Source organism: Bombus terrestris, chromosome 7 (genome assembly GCF_910591885.1).
Source record: "Bombus terrestris chromosome 7, iyBomTerr1.2, whole genome shotgun sequence".
NCBI classification, from domain to species: Eukaryota; Metazoa; Arthropoda; class Insecta; order Hymenoptera; family Apidae; genus Bombus; species Bombus terrestris.
In genome coordinates this window covers 20,456,685-20,475,840 of record NC_063275.1, presented here as the reverse complement: position 1 = coordinate 20,475,840, position 19,156 = coordinate 20,456,685, and the positions used below count along the sequence as shown (strand labels likewise).

General features: G+C 35.1%; 2 protein-coding genes across 5 annotated transcripts in view; one reads left to right on the top strand and one right to left on the bottom strand.

Annotated features, from left to right (window-relative positions):
- Positions 1-8,916, bottom strand: part of LOC100650242 (leucine-rich repeat-containing protein 15) — a 29,074-nt gene extending 20,158 nt beyond the window's left edge. The window contains exon 1 of the mRNA XM_048407262.1: positions 8,558-8,916. The gene's annotated coding sequence lies outside the window, so the exon portion shown is untranslated. The remainder of the gene's footprint in view (positions 1-8,557) is intronic.
- The window catches only part of LOC100642453 (heparan sulfate 2-O-sulfotransferase pipe), a 123,957-nt gene that overhangs the window by 32,077 nt on the left and 72,724 nt on the right, over positions 1-19,156 (top strand). For all 4 annotated transcript variants that reach the window (XM_048407267.1, XM_048407268.1, XM_048407265.1 and 1 more), the window contains one exon: positions 15,528-15,676. In XM_048407267.1, coding sequence (XP_048263224.1) covers positions 15,616-15,676 — 61 coding nt within the window. In that variant the 5' untranslated portion in view covers positions 15,528-15,615. The remainder of the gene's footprint in view (positions 1-15,527; positions 15,677-19,156) is intronic.

Sequence of the window (19,156 nt, the reverse complement as noted above, 5' to 3'; positions counted from 1 at the left end):
AAAATATCTTTTAGATTAATCATTGTTCCACCAAAGTACCTTCATGCTTTCTTTATTTAGAATTAGAAAATGCGTCGAATGGTATATAAAAAAATGTTCTTTCCATTTAAGAAAGTTACATTGGCACCGAGATCTCTTTGAGCAAAATCGAAACATCTTCTTAAGTTTTCCCCTACGAAGTCAACTTTCATCCGAAATATCTCCTCGCATTTTTTATATTTACAGAAACAAATGCGTACGTTTAACATACTGTACGTATATACACGGACTCCAATTAACCGAACAAGAACTCATAGGTGTTGGACAAAAATACATGGACCCCTATTATACTAACGACCTGGTTATACAAACCAATTTGTCTCCCGAAATGTTCGTACAAACGGTGTTCTACCGCGTAAATAATGAAAGAAGACAAAAGAAAAAAAAGGAAGCAGAAGAATTTACGCATTCAACTCTTCCGAGTTTCCAAAATTAATGGGAATAATTGGTCGACGATGCAACCGGAAGCATTCGAAACGAACATTGTTCCCACGAACGTCTATGGCTTAAACCTTCATCCATTACTCAACGGATTCGCGCAGAATAATTACTCGAACCGCGTTCACAAAGTTTCATTGAACGGGGAGAGACTGATCGAAGCATTCCTAAATGACGTTTAGATACATCACTTCGACGAGCACGACGGTGTAATGGATTAAAGGTTATCCAACAAGGTCTGCTGCAACTGTACCGAACAAATCGATCCATCACGTTGATTGGATGCCGGAATAATGCGAATTGTAGGAGAATCGCGAACGGCCGATTCGTTTGTGCATTTCGTCTTTTGTAGATTTCCCATTATTTCCTTTTTCTTTTTCCTTTCTTCTTTTCGTGTACGCGCGACTACGGACACGAGACACACGATGACAACTTACTTCACGACGATTCTTCTCGTCGGCGTTTAACTTTTATGAATCGTAACGAAGAATATTTGAATCGCTTTGCTCTGTTGAGATAAGAGTCGAGTGAAAGAAAATATTAACTTTAATCCTTCAACTGCGCTGTCCCTTTAATTGGACACTTTTATTCGTCGATGAAAAATTACAATAACTTTAATCGTATTGGATTTTTACTTCTCGCTTGTATAGATACGGCATAATTCGTTTTTAACGCTAGAACTACCGATAATTAACACGAAACTATTTCTACCAAAACCAGTGAAAATGACTGGTCTTTAAAAAATACGTAATAATAGAATATTTTTATATTTATTGATTTATTACTTTCCTACAGAAGGAATTTCATGTTATGTAGTACATTTTTGGTATTATTGACCAATGATCCCTAAACCAAATCCCTAAATGAGACCATGATCCCTAAACGAGGGTTAACACATTTATAAAATTGTAGAACCAATCGTTTTGATTGCTGTGGTATTTCTAGTGTTAATAGCAACGTAACGATACGATACAAAGTTGGAGTTTAAAGTTGGAGTTGGAATATGAAGATACGAAAATGCAAATTATGCTGATTAGACACCGTATGTAACGCAATCGGAAGAATCTTTCAACGTTGCTCGCAACAGAGGTTAACGCATTGTTTGGAATTAACGCATTAACTACAAATTTCTATGTTACGAAAATATGAAAGTAAAAGTTGCGAAGATTAATTAGAAGAGTTTTTAGCGTTGGTTAGTTGAGAAAGATTTTGCGAGAATAATTATTTTAGTTGAAATTTGAGTTAGCTGCTGAGGCTTTAAAAGTTTGGTCCGTTGTTCTTTGCTCATTAAATAAATTTATTATGTTGCGTAGTATTTAGCAAGTAAATTACGTACGTAAATGTAGAAATGTATGAACATGGATTGAAAGTAAATTGAATGAATTTTTAATGATTACTAAATTGACTCGTGTGATTTTATCTATAATTGTAAAATTCTGATCGTAAAGTGAAATTAAAAAATATTTTTACGTATCGTATGGTAAATATTTGATTTCGTATGGTATTGTAATTTATTCGATAACCTCAAAAATAAATTGTAAAATCCGACGAACACGAAAAAGATACCACGTTTCAAATTCATAAACAGCCTCATAAATAAAATGCAAGACAGCTCCTATAGTTTTCCTTATAGAAAAGTATTACATCAGGGGCCTCGACATTCTACTTTTAACGTCTTTTTTTTTACCGATCTTCACGGTAATTCATGCAAGTCACTTCCAGCAAAATAACAGGCTTCGAAACTGAAAGCCAAATAATCATTTTTACAGAATTAAAACTAATTACATTGCTTCATAATTCTCTTAAGAATTACGTTTCTATTTTAGATTCGCAAAACTGTGTTACAAACAATGATAGTGAAAAATTTAGGGACAAAGTTCAGCGCATCTATCTAACATACTATCAAAAAATAAAATTCTCCAAAATGAACGATGAAAATAAATTATCGTTATAATCTGTAAAATTATATCGTGTCTACAAAATTTATTGTCTTTATAATTCGGACGTACAATTCAATAAATTTTATAATAATCTCAATTGCATTAAAATACATATTCGATCGAGTCTTATAATGTAACTTCACAACTGTATATCGACAATGAAAAAATGAAAATTCCACGAACTCCGTGCGAAAGTTATCTCAATAATTAACAGCGTATTGAAATGTTTCTGTATATCGATTGAACGTCTATCAAAGAATAGTTGGCGAAGAATTTATAAAAACTTGCCTGGAATACTCGAGACAGGAGTGGAATTTCGCTAAAGTCATTTTGCTTGTCGTTGGGATTGTCGGTCTCGTTTAAAACGTTCAGTCTGTCTGACTGAATCTCACGAAAGGACTAACGTTTCCCGTAATTTTCTTTGGAACGTCCACTTCTAGCCGCTTTCAATTAGACAGATTGAGTTAATTGCTTTCAAAACACTACTATTAAGCCTCGATCACCGTTGCGATTTATCACGTTGTACGTCTACCGGTTCGTCTTTATTTCTTTTTATATACATTGAATCTTCCACTGATCCAAGCTAAAGTATAAGCAAGGTAAAGTAAAGTAGATCAGTGCAGTGACTTTTGGAACAAGTATTAGAACACATTCTACATTCTTGCGAGAAATTAGGTTAATTGCAACCTTTCTGTTTTGAAACATGTTCTTCTGATATAAGTACATATTTCTTGGATAACTATCATTTTTGACGATCTCTAGAACATTTTATGTAAGAAATTCAGGATATCCTACGTAGCTAGGTGCGTCTTACGTGTCATTTGGACGTCGTAGAAAACTGATGTCTGTACAATGTTATTTAATTTAGAAGATAAAAGACCTAAGAAACTTCAGTCGCACCTACATTCTACCTATTACATATTTGTAGTAAAAAAAAGATAGTAAACAGGACATTTTAACTAAAAAGATGCAGAAATTTGAACAATGGATGTCGATAGCTTGTGTAGAAAAAGTGTGGCAATTACGAATTTTCTATTGTCTTATTTTTATTGTTATATAAGTAAATTAGAACCTGAAAAATTGGCCACAACATTTTGAAATTTGTCATGGCATTTACACTTCAATCTGCCAACAGATAGTATTTCCTAGAAACATTCGTATTGTTTTTAATAACAGGAAGCTGCCTTTAATAATCGAAATTCTACTCCATAATAAATATAATACGTTGTACTGATGAAATGATCGTATCATAGTGATGATATTCTGATAAATTAATTATTCTACGCTTACAACATCGAATTACATCCACGATAAAAAGGGTACTCAGTTCATTAAAAATTCGAGATACGATAGCTTTCCTGCTGACTTTAGTTTCGCTTTATCGAATTCCACGCGAGTGTATAATGACGCTTCACCAATTTTCGACAGGCATAATAAAACAACAAATAAAACAAGTGTGGAGAAAATTGACAAAAGGAACAGAATTGTCCTCGCCGATAGCCAGTGTTTTAGATTCCTGATTTTAGCACGTACAGAAAAGAATTGCCTCGAAATTGACAGGAAAGAAGAACGGATCTAAGCTCTCAAAGAAATCTCTTCCAAAAGAAAATTTTCTCTACACGTGTACAAGAATAGATCCCAAACTAAATTGCCCGAAAATTGACAAGAGAGAAGAAAGAGACTCGTTCCGAACGAAAGCTGCTGTAGGAGGAAATTGCCCTAAATTTACCCAAACCGAACAACACGTAACTGTATATCTGCAAAACACGTTGCAAGACCAGAATAAAAATAAGACTGAGATTACGAATGAAGAAAAATGGAGCCGTAATAAAACTAACGGAATACGTGTATCCGATAGCTTCTCTACGTTTCCGTATCTTCTTCGATCGCATGTTTCTTATAACCTGGCTATTTACAAGAAACGAAAGTCATGTGTGGTGTATAGGTATCGCGCGGAGTAATGGTTTCCAAAGGCAAGCAATGTTACGGAGAGGCCATTATTACCATGAACTCTCACTGACTCGGCGAACGTGACGCCACTGTGTCTACAGTCTGCACTTTCGATCGCGACCGATTCGTTCCAACGACATTGGCTGTTCGCGTGTTTTTCACCGGATACGATTTTCCAAGCTGTCACGATAACTCGTTGGCTAAGTGGCTCTACGTTAAATCATTAACGTTCCGGGATGTTTCCTTGGAACGATAGGAAAGAGAATTGCTCGTACTCTTTGCATGTCAGGATCGATTATTTTAGCCGGCTATTGCACTCGTAATTAGATACCTACAGTACGAAAAGACGTATACTAACGTTCGGAGATAGTGACATTTGTTTTCTTCTTACAGGACGTTAATTTATAATAATTATAATGTTATGCGTCAAAATGGCTGTAATAATATTCTATCGACAATGTTTTGGTATTATGCATTAATCGTTAAATATTAGACATTAGAATGACACAGTAGATATTAGAATATTATCAGTTATTACGTATTATTTGTATAATGTGTGATGTCTAATATTATTCTAATAATCTGTCCCATCCGTCTGTATTCGTTTCTTCGAATATTACAACGCGATAATATTGGTTTTTGAAAAATAATTTGTATATTATGTAAAAGGTGAAGGTAAAGGTAACTGATTTATTCATCGACTAACCATAGTACCTAGAAATGTGAAATTTGCATAATTATCTTTTATAACACAAACGAGGGATAAAGGATTTCTGAAAATACGAATTCTAAATAAGGGGATAAGAAAGGTGATTTCTTTTAAAAGGATATCCATATCCCACGAGTCGCCAAAGTTAGGAGGCGTGAAATTCGGCATATAAACTCCTCATTAAAAATAAACAAACGCGCGTGTTTGAATCTTATTTCATATGCATGCCTTGTAGCGCTGAAAAAGGGACAAATTAATTTCTCAAAGAATATGCGAATTTCTAAATCCAGTAATTTGAATAACTAGCGTGTAATAATCGAATTGACGTCAGTAGATATCAAATTCTATGTTTAGTTATTTTAGAAGTTTTTTTTTATTATTTAATTATTCATTTATAAATCACAGATGAAAATGATTTTTCTAAACTAATAGAAAGACTACTATCATTCGTTTACATAGTGATGAATAAAAATAAATACATCGAAGGACTATGTGCTTAACTATCACATGCGATTACTAAGTTTTTTAATAAATAGATTAAATATATGATATACATATATGTTTATATAATATAATATATATAATATAATAAATATATATGTAATTAAATATATATATCATATATTAAAAAGTATATATAATATAATATATATAATATAATAATTAGAAGATGATTATATTAGATTAGATTATATTATATTAGATGATCGATTCCAGCTGTTATAATTTGTCATTGGTTTTTACACTTTGGACATTATTCGCATGCTTTTACTACAAATGAATTGTGGGGAGTGGAAGTAGCGTATGTATAAATTTTTGAAGATGTAAGCGTAATATTTTCGATGAAAATTTCGGGAGAATGAATAATTCATAATTCTCAGGTCGTCTGGAAATCTTAGGTAAACAGGAAACCTTTAATGGATTAAAATAGGATGATAATATCCTATCTCATCACCGTTTATAAATTAAGTAAAAGAATACGTATAGTAAAATAATATTAATTGAAAGAACCAGATCAGAGCATTGTTCATATTTTTAAAATTCGGATAGGAAGAAAAAATTGAAGAAAAGAAATCAGGGCGTCGGTTGGCATTTTCAAAGTAAAAATGAGAATAGAAATAGAATTCGCAGTTAATACGCACGTACCTAATGAGAATCTTCTTTTTCTTTTTTTAATGAGTCACAGACACAAATTTTATCCTGCAGTTTCGACTTCTGTGTTCTTGAATAATTAATCTCCTTCTGACCTTATTCACGATTATACAGACACGTTTTATACTTCAAAATTAAATCTGAATTTTTATCGTACGCACGTGATAGAAAAACAAGAAATTTTACGTAGAATCCTTGACATTATCACGACATTAAAAAAATCCAACAATTAAAATTTCGCTGAATCAGTCTCACAGCCTGAAAATGTTTGCTGAAATAAATCGACAATAAGATTGCGTCACAGACGAAATGGTACTCCAGGAAGCCCAAAACCGCAGGATCGATCCGAGTATAATTTTTGTCGGATGATCTCCGCGAACATCGATTATAACTGACAGGAATATTCTCTAAAAACGACGATTTACGTTTCCTGGAATTCGTAGAAAAGGTTAAAGAATAAATTAATTTCGATAGAAAGTATTTTTTCGAAGGAATTAGGAAACATCACAAGGATCACAAGTTTACTAATTACAATGATTGAGTAATATATTATTAAATAACGTATTAATTCATTATCTATGTCATTCGTTACGTGATGACGACCGCAATCACAGGCCTAGAGTTACTTATTTGTAATAGTTGTTATATTCGTATCAAGTTCAGCTATCAGTTATCAGCTTCGACGCAATCCATTTTCTTTTAACGTTTAGATTGCAAGCAATGATAGAGATTCCGTGTTCTTTTCATGTATTTTTAATGTAAATTTTACTAGATCTAGCGAAAGATTTTGTTTATTTTTTCACGCACCAGATTTGCAAATACGAAACAATTAACATGTAGTACTGGATAACTGTAAAATTATTCCAACTTTTTCTATGTGGTATACACTACGATATAAAATGGTAATTTTAGAAATTTGTTAATTAGCCTGTCAACAACGAAAAAGCATAAATTACGTACGTGGAAAAGGTGCGTTTACAGCGTTGTACACTTTAAAAATCCTAACAAGGAAACGTGTAACGTGATCGTAGCTTATAATTGGGGACGTCTATACAGATGAGGATCTAGGAATTTAAAGAAGATCCAAATCTGAACCTCGCGCTGGAATAATATAAATAAATTTATTACAAAGAGAGAGCGAACAATTTTATACGGTGCAGAGCAACTGGTAGAAAAATTGCAATGAATCATAAACAACCACGAAGATTATATCACGGATCCATATAACAATGAACATCAGCTATTTTTTATTTTTGATAATTAATTATTTTTTAAACCTTATATCTATACACTGAATCGTCGTAACTGTGCAATGATTTCACTCAATAGTTCACGCTTCTTTATTCCTGTTCAACCATCATTAGTTATAACGGTGTTATAATAGCAACGTTCAATCGAAGATACATTAGAATATAGTCATTAGCTCCACTAATAACAGTTGCTGTGAAATAAAAATTAGAAGGAACATCTGCCTTGAACTCAGCAGTCCAACCTTCCGCAATATCTAGCTCTTTTAGAAGGCAGGAATTTCCATGCCTAGTTATTACCTATCAATCTTTGATCGCGTGTCGACTGCTAATTATCGATAATTTCTTGTAGTGTAACATCTGGACGCACGCGTGACGAAACTTGTGACGATTAATATTTTATTTTATGCGCTTTGAAACTTGTTCCGAACTAATATTAATTTTTATGTCGATGTGCTAATTTTGAAAATGCAAACACCTTCTAATCGAAAATCAGAGAACATTTAAAAGAGGCTTTCGCTTGTTACGGGATTCGAGCACGAAAAACTATTGAGTCGAATAAAATTACAAATCATCGAAATGTTCGTTTAAAACGTCAAAGTGTAGTAATAGTTACGAGTTAACACATGAAAATTTATGTATGGTTTGTAAAGAACGTTTTTTTTTAAACGAGATGCAATTAAAAATTGTGTAGTATAATTTAGAATTATATTCAGGATTACGGTGAAACAATCTTTAAATTTAATCACTTTTTATTTTATTATTCCACGTGAATAGTAAACAGCGAAGTCGTAAAAATTTCAAAAATAGCGAAGCAATAAAATAAAATTAAAAAGAAAGCTGCAAATAATGAAATAACACTTCTTTACCTTATCGTGCCTTATCTTAACTTATCCTATCATAGCTACGCGAAATACAAATCGATCCATGTACTTTACGCTTACTAAAACAGCACGTACCTTACGTCAAATTATACGATATCCTTAAATAACGTTTAAGACAGTATAATCAGTGTTATAGAATTATATAAAAATATCGCAATATGTTACTTAGATTAATTTTCCGCAATAAATTGCCCTCACCTTCTCAGCGGTCACCAGTTTCTTAAACTGCCTCGACTTCTCACGTTTGCTGCAAGTTGCGAATAAATCCAAACGAACCCTAATAAGATGCTAACGATGAATCCTCTTCGTGTACGACGTTGCTTAAGCAACACCGTTCTTAACTCACGATGAAATAAGAAATGGCATGTTAAAGATTTAACGATACGCGCGGCTCGGAGATAAGAAGAAATTATATCGAACCGTGTTTCAGTCGTGGAAAAGTAGAATCAGTGTGTTTCAAATGGGTATAATTGGCGTTACTTTTTACGTCGTCGCGCGAGATTCGACTTATCGTGCTCGCGTTAAAACAGCTCGCGTGATGATACGCCCCTCGAGTTTTCACGGTGTTCCAACAGCTCAATTCCATCGGAAGCACGCGAGCTAGGCGCTCGTTCGTTCGTTGAAAATACGTCGTCATCACGTGGTTCGCACCTGCGCTGGTCATGGACAATTTTCACGAGCGAGGAAAACGAAGCCTGTCGCTATCTGCGATCATCTTACGAGGCAGTAGAAATGAAAGAAAAAGGAAAAGAAAAAAATTGAAACGAAGGGTGCGAGGGAATTCTGCGGACACGCTTCGTTGTGCCCTGCAGTCATTTGCAAACAATTCACGGAGAGAAGGAGCGATAATGGCGAAGTTCGTGGAAAGTTAAGGATAGGGTTTCGGAAAATCGAGGAAATTAAACGGAAAGTAGATTGCACTGTGATCTGTTCTCCTCACCACGAATGTTTGATTTTATTTGTTGTAATTGCAATATTTATTACTCCATATAATGTAATTTTTAAATTGTCGACTATATCGCTTGAATTTGATGTTCTTATTTTGTTATCTTATTCTTTATTTCGTTATTTCGCTTATTTCGGGGAAAAATTAAATTCTTTGTTCGCGTACCTTTTAAGGTTTGTTCAATTATTTACCATATGGAAGAGAGTTTTATGTGTGTTGGAGAAAGTGAAATGTTACAAGTAACGCTACAGGATATCCTTATTTCGATGCTTTAATTCAAAAGTTGATGCACCAACGATGAATTTTGTCTTGTCGCTTTTAAAAGAATGTTCTAAATGTTTGATATCTTACGATTAGTAGAATAGGGAAGCGAGATTGTATGAATGTAACAATAAGAAATTGTCGAGCTTGATTAAATAAGAAATTAAGAATAAATTAGAAATTGTCGAAGTTAATATTCTATTACTATTATTAAAAAAGATAAAATTCTTTGTTTCTCTAGTTTTCAGAAGCTGTTACCGCTATTCGTTACTTATGGCTTGAAAAGCTTTCCTTTACAAGCTATAACTTGTCTCGCTAACAGGATCGTAGGATAATGCGTTGCAGTCCAAATAGTTTATCGTCAACAAAATTTCTTTTAGTAGAACACATTTACTATAAATGGAAATAAGTTTTCCATGGTTATTAAATCGTATCTTAAAAAGTGAAATTCTCTTCGTGCCAAATTCCTGAAATCGTGTTTCATTGAAGCTGCAATCATAGTCCATTCGCGATAAATATAAGGAATAACTCATTACAATTTGTTCTTCTAAATTCACAAGCTATTGTGCAACCTAGTTATAATCAAGTACGCTTATCTCGATCATTTGGCAAAATGTTCCCAGGCTCGTTAGAGCGACTAACTGTTGCATCAACGGTTACCTGTACAAAGGAAAATTAAAAATGTACAGAAGACGCAGAACACGAGGATAATTTTGCGTAATTCAATTTGAACTCTGTACGAGTATCAAAAAATGTCTATTTTGTTAAATTAGATTTGCATGATTGATTGCTCAAACAAAGCTGGAGGAGAATGTGGCATGTGTCACATTATGCGTGTAGTTACATACATACTGTTGCAGGCTGTTAAGACTGTCGAGGTAATGTTTGATCGATCAAAAATGATTTGCCAAAGTATTTCAATTAAAGTTGCTTATTTAAGTAATGGAACACGATTATCATAATTTTATTAGGTAAAGGAGGATGTTGAGAAATGGCTATTATTAGATCTTCCTGCGAACGAAAAATTCTTGCAGAACATTTAGGACGCAGGATATTTCTGAAGGAACAAAAATCTTATTAGCATTCAATCAAACTGGGATGGGAAAGTTGTAAAAGACGTCTATGCAAAGATAGAAAAATGGCAGCGATCAAATTTACCCATGCGTTACACTTAATCTTCGTTTTCATCAAATTCTGCAGCTACAGGATAATTATTCATCTATATCGACGTAATTCTTCAGATATTCTGTCGGTGAGTCAATTGCATCGAGAAAATCCGAATTATCACCAGATTGTTGCTATGCGAAAACAATAGCCAACAATGATCTTATGGTACGTCGGATTTGCTCGATCTCAAATTTACTTCAATTGATTTATTAGCAGAATATCTGGAGAATTATGTCGATATAGATGAATAATTGCCTAAAATGAAATTATTCTGAAATATATAATAAATAATTTTATAAATGATTTTATCAGAGAAATGGTCAGAGATAAATGATTTTACGGAGAATGTATAATCCTTTTCATAAATATTAGGATATTTATAATGATACTTGACTAACGATGATTTATAATGATATTTATAATGATGATTATATTATTACTCATTTACAGAGCGATCGATCGCTATCATATTTGTATCGATAGTTTGACAAAATTTTCAAAGAAGAATATTTTGAGCAAAAGTTCACAAGTATCGATTAAAAAGTAAAAGAAATTTTAAAAATATAATTTTTTCACAAAAAAGGAAAATCATTTTGTATTTTTAGCGTCAATAAGCTTTCATTTAAAACATTATTTCCCTAAACGACAGTTAACTCGTGGATCATTCAACATATTCCATTAACTAAAGTCTGTTATCCATACATTTCATTAAATTAATATTACATTTATAATATTTTTAATAATAAATCGTTATAATAATCAACAATACTTCATTTTATACGTAAAAATTAGCAACAGCATTACCAGTAGCAAAGACATTCGTCATATATACAGTTTGATAACTTGTTAAAATACGACTCTTCATTTTATCGTTCTCCTTCGGTTTACAAGATCACTGCAGTTGTTACCGAAGGATGGTGTTGTCGGAAATGTAATTTGCATTTATTCCGTTGAAAAAGTACAACGCTGCGTGCAACATCGATCATGAAACGGCTGAATTACGTCTTATCAAACACGGACAAACATGCGAGGTGCTTCTGAGCAATAGCGGACATTCTTCGCAGCAACAGGATCACTTCAAATCGCTTACGAACAGAGAACCTGTACTTATTAAAAATCTACCGTCATTCTCATGCATCACCATCAGGATCATTTAGAAGGATCGTTTAGAAGGATCGATTCTCGCATGGACGTCCTGACCGCTGACCAACCATAGGTTTCCCTTTACACGTCCTCGGTTACAAAGAAGCGCATCTTGTTCGCCGTAGAAACCGCTTGGATGTCCAAGCGGTCCAGACAATCGCATCGGAAGAAACGAACGCGTGTCCAGATAAAAGAAAACAAGAAACGAACGGTATCGGTCGCGGGACGCGGTGTCAACGACACACGAACACGAGGGAACCGTAAGCTCCTAGGAACGCGTTAGTGAAAGAACATGGGACGCGGGAAGGGCCATCGTGCATAATGAGGATATCTGGAAACTCGACTATTCCACGCGCGGTCAGCCTGCATTCTCTTAAACTTAATCCGAATCGAACGTTCGAATTTCACCGTGACAAACGTTCCACGCTTTAGAAAGTAAAAACTCGAACCATCGCGCGAAAGTTTCGTATCAATCGATGGGAGGAAAAGATTTTGTACTTTTATGGAAAAAAATGTAGAAACTTGAATCTTTGCTGGAAAGTTTAATACCTAACTTTAATAAGATCGTTTGACGACTGGTAGAAAGAATTTGTACTTTTAGTGCGAGAAAGCTGACGGGCTAAGAATCGTGGTACTTGCTTATTGTCGGTGATTGACAAGTGACAGATAAGCTTGAAAGTGTTTAAGAAAAGAGAAAAGAATCGTACAATGACGTGAGTGAAGATCTCGTGAATTTGAACTTAATCACGTACTTTGATTCTTAAAAGCGTCGTTTAGTTAATTAAGTTATGACTTTATTCTCTGTCGTGGTATGTTTTTACGGCTTGAAAAATATAATGAATTATAAGGAATGACGGTGGATTCACTTATACTAACCTACGCCACTATGATTCTCAACTGTCTTCATAGAAGAAGATATTCGAGTAGATATTTTTATACCATTGGTTGTTAGGATTTATTTAACGCTGTGTAATTTCTATGGAGAAGATAATAAATAAATATGTATTCATATTTACTGCCGAAGGAATTGAAATTTTGATGGACAAGTCGTTTTGTAATAATTGCATATTATCAAACAAATTATAATACTTACATAATTTCAGTTCAAAATATTATATTTTAAGATCACAGAAAAATTATATGAAAACTTTTACATGGATCCCCAAATCAATAATTGTATTTTTCACCAACCGTAATAACAAATTTTACTGTTTCAAGTAATTAGAGAAATTGGTAACAAGTCTTTTCCAAAAAAAAGAAAATATTCACACTTCGTATCTTTATCCAAACTCGTTTATCGATATCGTCGTTGATCATCTCGTTTCGAACCCGATAATCTCGAAAATTTCAATGGAGATATCGATAAAATTGAATCACGTAATTCCTAGGAATTATGCAAAGCTGGCGAGATAACGTTACGCGAACTCCCACTTCGTTTGTTCTATGAAAAGATGCCTTTTATTTTCTTTTTCTTCTGCAGAACCTGGTTCTAAATCGTGTAAGCGATACAAGAAATCTTTTACCGGAATTTCCGGTTCTCGTGGTCACGATTTTGCTCGTTCAAAGATCGTAAACCATTATAAAGTTATGCGACACATGGCGTTCCGCGTGTGTCAACGTCCGAACGGGTTGAAAAGAACGTCATCGAGGATGACGTTTTACCGTACGACGTGAGAAATAGACGAGGGATCGCTTCTAAAGAAACGTTTCAATGAGATGCGAAACGCGTGTCGATCGCGGAATCGAAACAACCGACGTTTCATGTGATTACTTCCTGCATGGGGGAAAAACTGGTAAGGTGATAAATAGATTATTCTTTCATCGAGCATGATCATCAGGACAGCGTGCAGTCGATGGTAATTACAGAGAATTTTATAGCCCGAATCGATGTCGATATGATACTACTTGTTGCACGGTTTGTACGTTTTAGCTACGTCGTTTATCCCGAGTTGCACATTATAATAAACTTGTTGAATTAATTTAATGAAGCGGAAAGCGATGCTGTTTCTGCTTTATGCATATTTAAAATGTATGATGACGTGATGAAGATATGGACGTATCTGAAACGTGGAAATATACGTTGTACTAGATATAACTGTATTTGAGGAAAGATGTAGCACGGTCTTCCTTACGATGTACTATCTTTTCTGGAATTTTTCGAAATATAAGCAAAATTTAAAATCCTGTTTCACGGTTTTAATGTAAAGTAGCGTTGATTCGTAGAAATTTTCGGTTTGATTAAAAATTGCTTGAGCGCGTGAAAATAATTCAAGTAAATGGTATTAATTTTTAGAAACATCGAATTTTATTAAAAACAATTGCAATACGTGGAAATAATCGGAGGTCAACGAGAATTGACTAAACTGACGGATACGTTAAACAGATTCGGTGTATTTAAGTACGTCGTTCGAATTTGTAATTATTTCGTTTGATTTTTAGCAGAAAGAACGAATAATTTGCATTTTTCTTCGAATTTCGTATCTTCTAATAAAAAAGTATCGAATGAAATGTCAAAGAAAATACTAAATAAAATAAAATTGAATAGACATTTTCCAATAAATGTAATAAATGTCCTATTATACTAAATAAAATATTGAATAAAGTCTTCTCCAAATATAACTATATATAGAGTGGCTCTATTGCTTATGGTCGGCAGTATGATTACACCTACAATATAAGATTGAATTTTCTTTATACGCATTTTAACGTAATTCAAACCATTCGAGTTCCAATAATACTGAAATTTTCCACCTGGAAACCTGTTCACACAGACACTTGGACGTGTCGTCATTCCCGGGGGAAATTCCCTCGGATTCCTTACTTTGTCATCCTTTGCCGTAATTACGGCCGTTCCGTGAAGTTACAAACCGCACACGGCGTGCAACGAAGAAATGTTCGGGTTCTCTGTAACATCGGACCGCAATTTTGTATCTCCCCGGTGACGGTCGTCCTTTCACGGTCGACGTGGGATCGCTTGAAACCAGGTCGCACGTGAACCATCTCCGCGAACAGAATGATCAATTACGGGACAGATAACTTTGCTTGCCATGCCCTGTTTCCTCCGGCGACGACAACCCACATGACAGTCCGCTCGTGACACGTTGCTTTGGGAAAACGGACATCCACAGTTTCTTGAATGTTTTCTCGTTCTGCCTTTATTTGTACGATGGAAAGTCTTCTCTTGCAAAGAGATTAGGAATCGACCAAGTTAACGGATCTAAGGCTAGCGGGTGTCAATATTTGCCGAAACCAATTCTACCAATTAATCCGTTTAGAAGGATGCGTCTGGAATTGAAAGTTTCTTGCCTAAGTAAAGTAGCTCATTTGCTTGTTAGAAAATTTTTGTAAATGTTAAATGAACGTGCAACGAATTTTTATGCACATTGAAGACCACGCGAGGAACGTACCAGTAGCCAATTTTTGTGATTTTACGCATTCAAGACGATCAGTCGACGTATTTGTGATTCTTTGGGAACAAATATATTCTTGTCGAGTCTGAAGCGAACCAGAATGTTCACGAAACTTGGAAACAGAAGACAATCTGCTAATGACGCGATTGAAATCCGAAGAATCACAAACGTGTAAAATAACATTAGATCGTTGTTTTTTGTTATGTACGAGCAGCCGCTTGATTTGGTTATTCTTTTGCAGGACCATCGAGCTGATCGCTCTTATCGCGATTTCCAGCACCCTTTTCCTCTTTTTGCACACAAGAGAGCTGCATTCGCGTCTGCGAAAAATGGAAGTTCGCCTTCAACCTGGCGAAGACGAGATCCTGTCGGCAAATCAACTCTCATCCGGTGAGTTTTTCACTCCGTTACATCTCCTCCGAACTTTCTCGTGGTCACATAACTTGTGTATTTGCACCAACGCATAGTTGGAAACTTGGTGTGCAACTTGAAACTGTCGTTAGATTCGATAGATATTCGATAGATGAATAACTCGCGCGATATTTTATCAAGAAAGTGATACTCCAAATTGAATAGAAAGTCGCTTCACGTGTTGCTTACGTGCCATCCTGATTACTTTCATCGCAGAATATTAATTTCCCATGGAAGAAACTAATAATTCAGGTTAAAGTGCAAGTAGACCCATTAATATTTTTTTTCTTTATAAATTGTTGCTGGGAAAATTAAAGCTAGAAATTACAAGGTTTACCATATCGTGTTCAAAGTTTACAGGTTAAAATAATACTTTCTCCCTTTTTATAAACGAAACTGTTTTACGCGGAAGTTCACGCCATCGTGTGTTATTATGGTTAGAGAAGAACGTCCGTTTCAATTTTTTTCTCTTTCCGTCACGACTTCATCTTCGTTCATTTCTTCGTTTCGAACCACCTGTTCGGTTCACAAATATAAGTTTCTTGAATATGGTTGGTAAGCCCATGAAATTTTCTAGAAAATCGAGTAAAGAATCATTTTTGAAATGTTCAATAGCGCGCAAAAATACATATTTAGAGTTAGAATCAAATAAGAGGGCACTTTCGGTACTACGAGATTGATTATTAAATTCCAAAATTGATCATTCCAAATCGATGAATTTCAAAAATATTTTCCCGAATATTTAAAATGCAGAATATCTTATAAATAATGGACTTTCGAAGTCGACCAAATAAATGAATGAATATAAATCTCATCACAGAACACCACTAACGATTACCAAACATTAGCTATATTTTTGCAAACGACGAAACGATAAAAATCCTTAATACACTTGTGATAAAAAGCAGCGATCCTAATTACCTGAGAAAATTCTCTGCTTTAAGGATACAAAGGTAACAATGTTAAACGTGTAGAAACCAACGTGTGTACTTGTCGTTAACAACACGTGCTCGAGTCATAGTCTTGAGAGATCTGAAATGTACATTCTCGCGCCCCAACTATCTTCCCGGTGTAATTAAAATCAGAAAGAAAAAAAATATTTAACCATAATCGTATAAATCGCGTAAATTCCTAAATTGGTTGGCAGACTGTAGAAACACAATGCGCGTACGCGCGTATGTACGCATTATGGCGTCCTTCGGATGCGAATATCCTTCAAGGGAGGCTAGACTTCCCGGTTGAAGAAGGTCAAGGTGTGAGAGCGAACGCACAAAGAGCCAACAGTCAGGGGAAAAGCGTGGAGCGTGTGTGTATATATCGTTAGATCATTATCGTTCCAGCTCGTAGCATTTCGCATTCGCGAGATACGTAACGGTATCAGGGTCCTCGTTTGCCCGTAACACGCTAATTAACCGCTCCGGATCTGCCGCGTCGCGTCGCGTCGTTCTGATTCCCTCTTTAATGCAGCTGCTGTTCCCAATTTGTTGCGCCGTCGTTTTACGATCGCATCGATCAATCGCCGCCTTCTTCCTGTAGTTACGTATCTTCGCTAACGTATCTGCATTTCAAATATGTCTTCCACGTTGATTTAATTCTCTGTCTGTGAAATACGTGTACACGTATCTAGAAACACATATTTGTACGATAAAAGTTGGTTATCAAATTCTGTTCAATTTCTGCGAGTTTGTTAAATTGATCAAGAAACGCGTGTATCGTCATTAATTAGTATCGCGTTGAAACGAACCTGCAATTTTTACACGTCAACTTAACAGGTAGCCTGTTGCGCGATTTTGTGCGTGGATTGTACGAACAAATATATTACAACGATGTGATAAATATGACAATGAATGAATTTGTGAAATGGCAGTTTTAAATTCGACAGGTCTGTGTATCTGCGTGTTGAATTTCACATTCGTTTCTATTGGCTATTTTTCCTATTTCAACATATGCAACTTTTATTTCGAGATAGTACATTGTCCACTCGGGTGCGTATTGCTTTTGGATCGTGGAATTGAAATTTCCAATTGCCAAGAATATTCCATTACGACGCACATTTTTCTCTAGGAGAATGATTGCAAGCTTCGTTGAACGTTGTATCAGGTGTACAAATTTCTTAATCTGAAATTCGAAGTCTATTTTCAAGAAAATACAGCAACTTGCTCAATCGAGATATAACTTTCTATAACTTTTAAGCGATCTATCAGGCAAGAGATGAATTCCATCGCGATAAAATGCTGTGTCTTTAGACGAGATCTAATCGTCAAGTCACTTTTGTATCCGATCCGCTAATTGGAAGTGGATGTAGGATAAGACGCGTTACATCGATCGGAACAAGTAGCACTCCAAAGTTTGCTGCTGCAAGACGCCCCAAACCAGGCTCATTACGATGTCTTTCGTCTCTTGGTCCTGACGATTGTATCTTGTTTAAAGACAAAATAATTTTCCACGATGGGTCTCGTCACCTGCTTCATAGATATCCAAATTTATAGACAGCAACGACAAATACTCCGATCGAACAGCTTGCTACATCTTTTTTCTTTTCTACAGCTATTTCCTTTCTTAACTAAACTTTCAGTTCCAGCGAAAAATTTGGCTCGTTCGTTTGTACAGTTAATATTTAGATATTCAGAGCGTTTAGAATACGATTACATTCGACTAAAATATAATCAACTGAGATGTAAGCCTTCAGAGTTGACCTGCAGCTACCGCTAATTCGTTATTCGCTGTCCGCTATTCGTCGTTCTTATAAGATGAAAGTATCTTGTACAGAAACAGCCGTTTTCATCGCATAAATTCGCCGAGACGGAGGTTTTTCTTTTCGCAAAGGAACGTCTTTGTTCGAAGAGATTTATTGTTATGACTGCAGCGATAAAGACAGAGGAAAAAAGTGGCCGAACAGAGTTCTCGAAATAGCTTCGGGTTATAAATATTCATAATTGAGTGGCTGGCGTGAAATGGGACGAAACATTTCCGACGATCTTCTCCTAAGATAACAACGGTCGTACAATTCGTATAATTAGAAATGTTCCAAGTACGCGTACAGAAGTATGCGTAGTTCATAAGGTACATCGGAAATCGAAAGTGCAGGGCAGGAAAATGTTGATGAATCGGTTTTCCTCCCTCGATCTCCGCTGCATACTCGAGTTGTAGGTCATCGAACTTCTCATGAGAACTGGTAGATGTTCGAAGAATCGTGCTATCGTTTGAAATACCAGCGTTTACGATTTCTAATGCTGTCGAACCATCGATCTATACTGCTCGTTACGAAGCATAGAAGGTTAATCGTTTGCACCTGTAATTGCTTCTTAAAGCACGCATGATTGATCGAGAAATTGGATTCGCTTATTCGATGGATCTCTGATGATAAATTTAATATTTGAGAAATAGTTAACCCGTGTGGGAAAGTACGACGATAGGTAGAAAATTGAAATTAAAATTCGAAAAGTGATTGCAGTTTAC